The following is a 12,021-nucleotide window of genomic DNA, read 5'->3' on the forward strand; positions in this document are numbered from 1 at the left end:
TACATTGTTTAGGTTCTTTTAATTTTTTTGTGTTATAGGTTTATTAATTGTTATGTATGTTGTTTGGTTTTTTGTATGTATGGGACTACGGATGGAAATGAGCATTGTGCTAAATCCGGCATATTTACGTCAACTTTGATTGTACATTCATTAATATGCACTTTCCCATCCCCCAAAAAATTATGCATTTAGATGCTTTCATCCAAAGCAACTCGCATGTATACTTCCAAGGTATATAGCTCTGTATGTGTATTTCCTGGGATTCAAACCTATGACCTTTCCATTTTGTTTCTTGGAGAATTGTTTTTCACATGACAGCAAGCATGAGATGAAATTGCAAAGCATTGAAAAATAAAGGTAACACAGGGAAGACTGTATAGGGGCAAGTTGTCAGTCTTTTTTATATATAAACAGTTTTTATATATAAACATTTAAAGATTTGAAACATTGACCACAGTTATTACACAGCAGAAAAGACATAAATGCAAAAAGAGACTCAATTGGCCTATTAAGTGTTTCTTGTTCTCACAATACATAGGATGTGTAGAGTTTAAATATCCCAATAGACAACTGATTAAATGTAATATCTATTTAAGGGTATGTAAGGGTAACAATAAACTCCATTTAAAATGCAATGTTTAACCTTGCCCCAACTAAAACACATTTGTTTTAAGAATGCAGTTCATCTTTTGTGTTATATTTGTGTTAAATCTGCCTGTACTATATTGTTGACCTTTGGATTTTTGACTTTAAAACAGCTTCTGAGCTACAATTTATCTATGTGTCAACCCTGCAAATGATCCAAATGACATGATTTGTGTGGTTATTATCTAAGGACCAATGATGAAGACTAAATCTTTTGGGGAAAAAAAATCAAAAACAGGAAGCATTATTTTAATTATAAGGATGATAAATATGATTAACACTTTACAATAATGTCATATTTGTTATCAAGTTAATGCATTAGTTAAAAACATTAGCATTTATTAATCTTAATTGATGTTCATTTTTAGCATTTACTACATTAAAAAAATAAAGCATTGTATCTGTTAACATTAATTAATGCACCGTGAACGAATAACCGTATTTCCATTAACTAGCATTAACAAGAATTAATACATGTTAAAAAAATTACATTGTTTGTCCGTGTTAGTTAATGCATTTACTTACTAATGTTTACTAATACAACCTCATATTATTATTAATAATGTGAGTAAAATTATTAATTGTTATTATACTCATCAACTATGCAAATCATGAGATTCATGTCTTTGTTTTTTAATAACGTCAAGTTTACGATGATCCAGTAATAGCAAAGAAGGAAAAAAAGTGTATAGTTTTGTAAGTAAGTCTAGATTAAGGGATGAATAAACCACATTACTGTTTCCTTAACATTTTTAGATCTGTCAAAATCCCTTCAATTTCCCTGCCAACCTGCTCTGTGGATTACAGTACATAAAACCATGGTGGCACTTTAAAAGGATTTTAAAGTTTCAGTAAAACGCCACTTAAGATTTAACACAAAATACAAAATCTCTGAGATAAGGTAACACACTTGTTTGTGTGGGCAGGTGCTTTGACTGGTTCAACCTATAGGGGGCAGCAAGTTGCCATGTATTTTACAGTACAAGCTTACTTGGCTCAACGACTTCATTCAGTTAAATACATTTTTAATGCAAAAATGAGACAGTATGTAATTTATTCAGGTATGAAATGGGCAAATACATTCATGAACACTGTTTGGAATACAGTGAGCTTTATTATGAGACAAACCTGTGATTTCATTAAACCTGAAATAAAATAAAATAAAAACATAATGCTCATATGTTTGTACTACTCTTGTCACAAATCAGGATTACACCAAAAATTCTGTGCTCTCTTACTTCAAATACGTTTTTGAATTTACAAGGTACACATTTTTATCAGTGCATGTGTTCCCTGGGTTCAAACCCATGAACTTTTGTGCTGCTTTACCATTGAGCTACAGTATAGGAGACCTGAAGGTGATACTGTATATCCTATAATGTAGACGAGTAAGCCTATAAATACTGTACATGAACAAAATGTTTTGCTTTGAAATATTTTATTAGCTCATTTATAACAAATTCAAACCTGGCATGATACATTAAAATAAAGTGCCGGTCTCACCACATGAGCGGTGTGTTATCGGTTTACTAATTGTTTGTTAGCTGGTAAAAAACATAGATTGGAATGTTGCCACTAACCAATCAAAATCAAGTATTACTATTCACTGCAGCTCAATCTCACTACTTATTTTATGCTTTTTTTAAACAGAAATAGCAGTAGAAAGACCAAAGTTTCAAATTGCAGGTTTTATTTTATTATAGGGTGTTTACAGACCTGTGAACCATTTGCTTTATACTCTTTTTTTTCACTCTTTTGAAACAGTTACATTGTTCATTTGGCTTTCACATGGCAAAATATATGTCACATGAGAGTAAAGTGTACTCTCATTGGTCAGAGTTTACCCACTTATACACGTAGCGGTCATCTTTCAGGATGTAAAGGCTTTGATTATAGCTGTCCTTAAATTATTTTATCATTTTGATCTGCACTTTGCATAGCAATGTGGTTCTATGAAGGGCGTCGCTCGACTTTATGCAGCACTGCGCAGACAGACCGGAATATGACATCAAAGTGTGGTACTTTGATGTCATGTGCCAAACGGTCTGTGATGCGCCGCATAAAGTCGAGCAACCGGCATGAAGTCGAGAAACATAAAAAGCTTGCATATGCCAGTTTTATTCTGTGCTGGTACATCTACAACAACATAAAAACCTTCATTTACATCCGGTTTTCAAGTGGCAAGAAACCACCTTGTTCAGGCTTCTCTGACCAGTTTTTTTGGCACGATTGCCATGTTCATATATGCCTAAACGAACCAAACTGAAAAACGCTTTGAATGAGTCACCCCTAGGACGTGTTTCTCCATTTTAACCGGTCGCCGATAATTGAAAAAACACTATCAAGTCGACGTATTCAGTGAAGCACCTGCTGCTTTTCGGCTCCGGTAACTTAAAATTCAAATGAATATCCATAAAATTTCCTGTTACACTTCACAATTTTTATGCAGTATAATATAAACTGTCTTTACAATGTTTGTATAAAATTAAAAAAAGATAATACAGTAATTACGTTTATTTACTGTATTATTAAATACAGTATACACTTTTAAACTATCACTGTAAAAATATGCAGCATTTTTGTCGGATCAACACATATTTTTATGTTACTTTAACTTATAAATTCAAGTTGAAAATGTTCTAATTTTTAAACATTTTTTAAGCTAAAACTTTAAATAGTAGGTTGAATTGACTTGCAAAACCAAGTTGGTTTAACTTCATGCTGCATTTTCTTTACAGTGAGATCTTTATGGGTGTATCCCATTCTAATACTACTGACCACTGCAAAATTATGAAATAAATCATAACACCAATTTGTGACATCTATCTACTCATATGTACAGTTTTGTACAATCATAAATGGTTGCATCATATACCGTTCAAACATAAACATGGGAAATCTAAATGGATGGTATTTGTTACAAAAAAGTATTTAAAGAAGCATAAACGGAGGTTGCAGGTGTCTGCATGAAGAAGAAAACACAAATCTGAGTTTGTGCACATTTTACTCCGTAGTCTCCGAGTTTTTGTCTACTTACAGAGGCATAGTTTGAAAAAGTTGGATATTTAATGGAAAAGCAACCTCACACATTTTCCCAAACAGCAAAAACAATAAAGCAAATTCTTAAAAAAAAAAAAAAAAACGCCTAAGACCTATCTGATGTTATAAGGAGTGAAATAAAATATGAACACTGGAATCATGTTTTGTAAAAATGTACAAGGTTATGCTTAACCAGATGTCATATGTTTTGTTGCAAACACAAAGGCAATAATGGTGATATTTGTCTGACCTTTTCATGAACAAATCTGTTCACAACTTTATATAAAAAAAAACAATAATAATAATAATTGTATTGTTCATCACATTAATAAATAAATTAATATTAATGATAAATATTGGACATACTTTGTATCAAGAGGCTAAAATAAAATCACACACAAATATAGCAGAAAAAAATGGATTTAAAGTTCAATGAAATAAAAAGATTACTAAATGCAGAAATATACACAATATTTACATTCCCTGTGTTGGGAGACCAAACAAACTTCTTAGGTAAATGTAAAACTATGGGACACTTGAAATAGATAGTTTGTAAATTTTTTATATGTATTTATATATATATATAGGGATCCTATAGTTTAGCAATATTCCACCAATAATCACTTTAGCAAAGTAATATACAGCAATATTAACAAGGATCGTCAGTGAAAGAAATCCCAAAAGTTTCTTTTCTCTAATCGAAACGATGCTTCCATACAAACGTCAAACAAATGAATGAACAAATGACTAATTTAATTATGCTCTTTTTTTCATCCTGAGACGGCCTAAACCAGTGACGTCTTGCAATGACTTTGTGCTTATGTTTGATACGTTTTCTGTTTTGAAATAAAACCTCGGGGGCAAATATCAACAGTGCAAGAATATACAGACGGGTAATGATGGAAATAGAAAATAATCTTGTTTCTAATGGCAACACACCAAATTGTGCTTCATTACTTTTCATCCATCGGTTTGTTTATGGTGTCCATATATTACATAATTGCTTGTATCTCTTTGCATTTCGACACATTCTTCATTACAGGGCGTACTTCAAAAAAACACCCATTTTTACAATGAAAAACGACACACACACACACACACACACAAAGAATAGACAAAACAGGATATTTACATTATACATCTCACGTATTCTTGTCTTAAAGCGTAATTATTGGCAAAGCCAAGGTTTTCCGACTTGAGATGAACCACATTTCTTGCCGCTCCCTGGTAATATCTGTAAAAAGGTATATAACAGGCACAGTGAGGGTGGTAGAGAAATCATATATTCACTGGGAAATAAAGTTGAATAAACACAGCAACAAACACGACAAACAGATGTCTGTATATTTTGGCACTTATAAAGGGGGATTTTGGAATGATTGGGATCGGTATTTATTTCTTAATTTTTTGGCCTAAATGGACCTGGTGTTACAGTTACAAACTCAACAGGTTTTTTATTTGCTATAAAAAAATGCAAAAAATCCTTCGCAGCACGTGCCATGTCGAATTGGGCCTTAAAGAGGTTTCAAAACACCCCCTATACGAGTCATGGAGACAGAAAGCCAGACCAGACTGATGCTCTAACGCCTTCTCGGCTGGCTGGCTGGCGTCGTTGTCGTGAAAATATTAAACAGATAAAGACAGAGGTGCTAAATAAAGTACTCTTTCTTTTCCTCTGCATGTGCGTGGTTCCCCTCCGCATTGATGATGGCCGTGTCTGCGTCAGGGGCGTCCTCTGCTCCTTTGGCCTCATTGGTTAAGTATGTCCCTGTATGTCCACACAGTCCCACATAGGTCACATAGACACAAAGGTACAACAGTGGACATGTTCAAGCATTTTGCACACTCTACACTATAGGTGAGGGGGGGCGAGAGAGCGGAGAGAGGCCGTACCTTTGTGCCTGGCCAGATATCGGCCCAGGACGATGATGAAGCACAGGGTGATGAAGACCACGACGGCCACCACTCCGCCGATCAGCGCGTGGTCGGGGCCGTGCTGGGCAAGGGCGTTGGGATCTGGAAGAGGGGTGGGAGAGGACGCTTGTTATGAGCTGAATGAGGCATTTTAGCTTTGATCACAATTGAACTAAGTATTGCACATATATAATCTTATATATCTATAATATATAAGACTATAATCGGTATCGGCAGATACATTTTTTTCCCCACTATTAGCCGATTGTTTAAAAAACAGCCGATGACCAGGGCAGATTAGAGACTAGGATTTCACAACTTAAAGGTATTGCGGAGGATTTTCTTTTTCCGGGTGGATCATCAAGACTATTGGTCCTCCTAGTTGTCAATCAGGAGTGTTGCGCAATTGCATTTTTTTAAAAAGTGGAGAAGGCGGTTCTTTTCTAAAATTTGAGAAAATCCTCTGCTATACCTTTAATACTTAAATAAAACAAGGGGTAAAAAGCAAAACTAACCGTATCTAACGTATTGGCAAATGTCATACGAAGTAATCGAATATCAGTATCGGTACAATTTTTTTTTATTGGCGAATCCATAATCCCTAAAATTGTTTTGTTAACTGCTTTGTGGAATATATATTCTGACATTTAGATCTTGTACAGTTTGCGTCCATAGCAGTTACTAACTATATAACAGTTTACATGAAGACTAGACCTCCATTTCAAATGTACCAGTAAAGTCACTGGTATGATATCGCTCTAAAATATGTTCTTCTACAGCATCGCTTTATATTTAAGATGAGATTGTGTTGAAAACATGATTTTGTTTAAAAAAATTTTTTTTTACGTTTATAACATTTAGCCTACAGAAAAAGTAATTTAAGGCAGAAAACCATAATGTTTTCCTCTCTATCGCTTAAAAACACAAACACTCTGTTTGAAACACAAAACTCCAGGTTACTTTAAGTGCTTTTCATGTATTAAAAATGACTCAACTAACAGCTCAAGTTATTATAATAATTATAATAAAATGTACTATTTCAAATCAGTAAGCTGTTTTTTATTTTTTAATACAGAAGTTATAGATTGCAGCTTTAATTTAATCAGGAATCAAAATAAAGTTGGTTTAACTTATAAAAGTAAGTTACCTCAAATTTAGTTACTTAAACTTAAGTTGAATTAACTCAAAAGTTTGTATACAAATAGTTGTGTCAACTAATATTTTTGAGTTAACTAATTATATATTTAAGTTAAATTAAGTCAACATTTTAAAGGATTACTTCATTTTCTTAAAAAAAATATCCAGAAAATACTCACCACCATGTCATCCAAAATGTTGATGTCTTTCTTTGTTCAGTCAAGAAGAAATTATGTTCTTTGAGGAAAACATTCCAGGATTTTTCTCATTTAATGGACTTTAATGGACCCCAACACTTAACAGTTTTAATGCAGTTTAAAATTGCAGTTTCAAAGGACTCTAAACAATCCCAAACGAGGCATAAGGGTCTTATCTAGCGAAACGATTGTGATTTTTGGCAATAAATATAAAAAATACACACTTTTAAACCACAACTACTAGTCTTCCTCTGGTCCTGTGACGTGCCAGGGTGACCTCAAGTAATACGTCATCACGTCAAGGATGACGTATGCGAAACTACGCCCCAGTGTTTACACGTGTGGAGAAAGAGGACCGTTCCGACGTTGTTGTATGTGGAATGATACTAATTAATGTCTTTGTGTCAGTTTATTGTTTAAGATGGTCCGCAAATGTGCGTTTCATATATGTAACACGTGAACTTTTGACGTCATTACGCAATTACGTGAGGTCGCACTGGCTCGTCACACAGCTGGAGGAAGAAGAGAAGTTGTGGATTAAAAATGAATTTTTTTCTTGCCAAAAATATCAGTGGTTTCGCTAGATAAGACCCTTATGCCTCGTTTGAGTCCTTTGAAACTGCAATTTTAAACTGCATTAAAACTGTTAAGTGTTGAGTTAAGTGTTAAGTGTTGGGGTCTATTAAAGTCCATTAAAATGAGAAAAATCCTGGAATGTTTTCCCTGAAAAAACATAATTTCTCCTCGACTGAACAAAGAAAGACATCAACCTCAACATTTTGGATGACTTGGTGGTGAGTAAATTATCTGGATTTTTTTTTTAAATTGACTAATCCTTTAAGGTAAACACGGAAATTACTTTTTTAAGTTGAACCAACAAATTTTACAGTGTATTTCTACAGCTTTAATTTATTTTCAATACCACTTTGTTTGGATATGCATGTGCTAATTCTTTGACTGCATGTTGGATGATAAAATAAGCTAAATAAATCCCACAGACATATATTAACTCTTTCCCCGCCAGCGTTTATTAAAAAGTTGCAAGCCAGCGGCAGCATTTTTCATGACTTTTACAAAAGTTGAAAGCTTCCCAGAAAATTTTCTTTAAAAAAAAAATTCCGTTTTTTAAAATAAAAGAACAGACCCTCTGCTTTAAAAAAAAAAACACTTTATCCTACCTTCATTAGTTCTCTTTCTATCACCTCTCAAATATGAGTAGGTTTCTTCAGAAACAAAAAATTTTGAGCAAAACTTTTGATAGATTCAGTGCGATCCTCAAAACATACACGGACATACAGCTGTTTGCCCTAGGACAGTGGTTTTCAATCTTGTCCTAGGGGACCCACAGCTCTGCATATTTTGTATGTCTCCCTTAACTGACACACCCAGTTCTGTTCATGGATCTCTCCCTTAATGAGCTGACGATCTGAATCAGGTGTGTTAGATAAGGGAGACATGCAAAATGTGCAGGGCAGTGGGTCCCCTAGGACAAGATTGAAAACCACTGCCCTAGGACGATACTTCTGGGTTTTATAAGTTGCGAAAGAGGACCACCTTGTGGATAATAGCGGTGTTACAGATTGCCGAAAATACTTGTCATTGGCAGGGAAGCGTTTTCACTTAATTGACGAATTAACTGGTCAATTGCGGGAAAAGAGTTAAAGAAAGGACCTGAGCCATATTTACAGCAGTCACCTTAAAAATACACAAGAATTACTTTTGCAAAGTTATTGTACAGGCATCCCTCACATTTTGGCCTACACCAGAAAATAGATATAACTATAAATCATGTGTATCCATATGATATTCAAAATAGGTTAAGAGCCCAACAGCTAATGGTGCTACTTTGTCTCAATAAGCCACCATGCAATTTATGACGCATCTCTTAAAAGTATTTTGCAAATGCAATGGCTTTTTGTTGCTGATGTTTACTTGGGATAATTAAGGTAAAGCGATTAACATTCCGCTAGTCATGCAATTTCAACATAAGGCGACCCATCCCAAAGTGAAACAGGTTTTATTAGGCATAGTTCATTTAAAATAACCCAAATTTCTTTATGCTTGGAACATTTTAATCATATGACAATTGCAGAGTACAAATTCAGAAACGTTTTCTGACCTTTTTATACAAAAAAATGTTTTCCACAAACACATGGCGTTAGCATGAGGCTTAGCATAATGTATGAAAAACCAAAACATTTCGGAGTGCTGTATTTTCCAGAACAACTAAGTATTGGGTCATCACTGTGACATCCGGATGCAATGAAATTGGGGATTGGCAATTGTATGTATCCCATGTCAAATCACACAACCATTCTCAGTATGACACGCCGCTTTGAGTTTTTATAGCCAGAGCATCAACGGTTCAAAGCCAACTTTCTTTACTGACTTTCAACAGGCAGTAAAAGTCAGTAGGGGTGGGGGGGATTTATCATTACAAATAAATTCTAAACAGCTACCAAAGCCTTGTCACATCTCGCACAGCACTGAGAAAACCAAAGTGACTCAGCCCTTGGTGATATACAAGTTTGAAAACAGCAGGGGTTGTGGCAGGCCGATTTGTCTCCAAGCTTTAACTTTGAGTGAGTGAGCGCACATCATGGTAAACGCGTGAGTCACTGAAATTCTACTGAATAAATTCAACCAAACATTTGCGTCCGTTCATTTTCAACTAAGCCTCATCTCACAAGAATTCGTATGTATTTTACAAAATGGCAAATTTGTATAACATTCATACGGAGGTAATTGTACAAAAACGTACGATTATCATAAAAAACAACAATAACAAAGCCCAACCCCTAACCACGCCCCTAAGCCCAACGTCACAGGGGCAAACGCAAATCGTAAAAAAAGTATGAATGTGGTCGCATGAGTAAATATAAATTAACCACCTTATAAAATACAGAAGAATTGCCACAGATAGCATTGTCCAACTCCTAGTTCAGGGTTTCCCAAACCCTGGTGGTTCAAGAGGAAATTGCAGGGGATTCGTGAGTTGAAGAAAATTAATTAATTACAATTAAATGATTATAAAGTGTAAATAAATAATTCTATAAATTTTAAATATAAAGAATCTGAGACACTTTCTTATACAAAATATATATTTGTATAATATACGTGGTTTTCATCGGACAGCGACGATATGTCAATTCTGTTTATTGCTATAAACTGTAGATTTCAAGATACAGTCCCACTCAAATTTCCATAATACTGAAATTTATGATTTTATTGACACAATGTTTTATTATTTACATAAAATATACCAGAAGTTGGCTTTCTCAACATTGATTTCAATTTTTGACATGACCTTACTTAGACAATATTAAAGATATCAAGGTTATATTTTCACTGAATGTTCTTTAGCATCCGTAGGATAATTTTATGTAGAAAACAGTAGATCACAAAAAACTTTAGCTGATGGGTATTCACAGACTGGGTCACATATTTGAGAGTCCCCTTATGTCATCTTTCAAGCGTTGGTAAATGTCAAATCTTTATAGAAAAATAAGAGTAAAACTCATCATTAAGCCTCCACTGCAGACAGCTTATATATGCTAGACAGCTGCTGCACATAAATGCTTTATCTTTGCATACAGGGTACTGTCTCTTGTTTGACCTGGAGTTATATTGTCCTTACCCAGCACCTTTAGCCCTGTTTTGCACACCATTCCAGTGCTTCTACGAGGGTGTAAACTTTAACTATGTGTCTTTATTGCTCTTCGAACCTTCTCTCATTAGCTCAGGGTGATGAATGGTCCTCGCCGGTGCCGCGCTTGGCAAAGTGACCCTGGGAGATGTGCAGAGTCATTTCTATCACATAAATGATCCCATTTACTTCAATTAACAGTGTGATTTGTTTTGGGGCAAAATAAAAGGCATGAAAATAAAGATCTACCATACACGTTATAAGTGCCAAGGCCATGTTATACTCTAGTATACTGTATATTTGCTGCACTTTAATGTTGAGAGCCTTTGACGTGTTGCCACCCAATACGCTTTGCACCCAGATATTCAGATCATATTTAACCGGCTATGTATAAATTATTGTTTTTATTCAACCCAGCGTTGGGTCAAAATGGGATGAATTGATGGGTCAAATCAAAACAATATATATATATATATATATATATATATATATATATATATATAATTATTATTATTATTATTATTATTATTATTTGATATCCATGTTAATGCATTTTTCTTTTCTCTTTACTCATTATAGAGTAAATACATAAATACATATCCTAATCATGTATTTGAAAATGTCCTTTCACATATTGTTAAATCATTCGTTTTATAATATCAAAATTAATATCAAATTTGAAATGCTGTTATATGACTATAAGAGTTGATGTATTTATAAATAACAGGGCTGTCAAAGATTACTCGTGATTAATCGCATACAAAATAAAAGTTTGCTTTTGCGTAATGTATGTGTGTGCACTATGTGGTATTATTTTGTATATATAAATACACACACACACATGTATGTATTTAAGAAACTTTTATATAATATAAATATGTATTTATTTATTTATTCATTTAGATTTTGATATATTTTATATTATATAGATTAAAAATATATACATACAGAACATTTGTCTTAAATGTATACAGTACACGTATGTGTGTATTTTTATAAATACAAAATAATTACACACATTGCACACATATATTATGCAAAAATAAACTTTTATTTTGTGTGCAATTAATCACGATTAATCTTTTGACAGCCCTAATAAATAAATATTATTAATTAAAAAAAAAAAACGTGGGAAAGATGTTATTTTTGGATGTGTGCATCAACTGCCCTCCTTGTGTTAGAAAGAGGAGACTGACGTTTATTTTATTTCATCTGATCTTAGCGATTTAAATGGCAGGTTTCAGCCGATACTTTTGTGAACCTCTCCCTTTGTAAAGCAGAGTTTGCAAAAAGGTTGTTGTTAATGGATAGGGCAGTTAAAAAAATAAACTGAAGTGTGTATGACTAACAGAGCATAACAATCGCCTTGCTCTTTTTACACGCCAACAGGGCATTTCTTATAGGCACGGCAGCAAAAGACGGACCATTTATTTTAAGGGTCAG

General features: G+C 33.9%; 1 protein-coding gene across 7 annotated transcripts in view; it reads right to left on the bottom strand.

The window, feature by feature from the left end:
- Positions 1–1,682: 1,682 nt before the first annotated feature.
- Positions 1,683–12,021, bottom strand: part of cadm2b (cell adhesion molecule 2b) — a 251,426-nt gene continuing 241,087 nt past the window's right edge. For 4 of the 7 annotated variants that reach the window (XM_065281607.2, XM_065281604.2, XM_065281605.2 and 1 more), the window contains 3 exons: positions 5,578–5,700; positions 5,347–5,452; positions 1,683–4,918 (listed from right to left, as the gene is read on the bottom strand). In XM_065281607.2, coding sequence (XP_065137679.1) covers positions 4,813–4,918; positions 5,347–5,452; positions 5,578–5,700 — 335 coding nt within the window. In that variant the 3' untranslated portion in view covers positions 1,683–4,812. Of the gene's footprint in view, positions 5,453–5,577; positions 5,701–12,021 lie in introns of all 7 variants that reach the window. The other 3 variants (XM_065281609.2, XM_065281610.2, XM_065281608.2) reach the window with 2 other exon arrangements.

Source organism: Paramisgurnus dabryanus, chromosome 8, assembly GCF_030506205.2.
Source record: "Paramisgurnus dabryanus chromosome 8, PD_genome_1.1, whole genome shotgun sequence".
NCBI lineage: Eukaryota > Metazoa > Chordata > Actinopteri > Cypriniformes > Cobitidae > Paramisgurnus > Paramisgurnus dabryanus.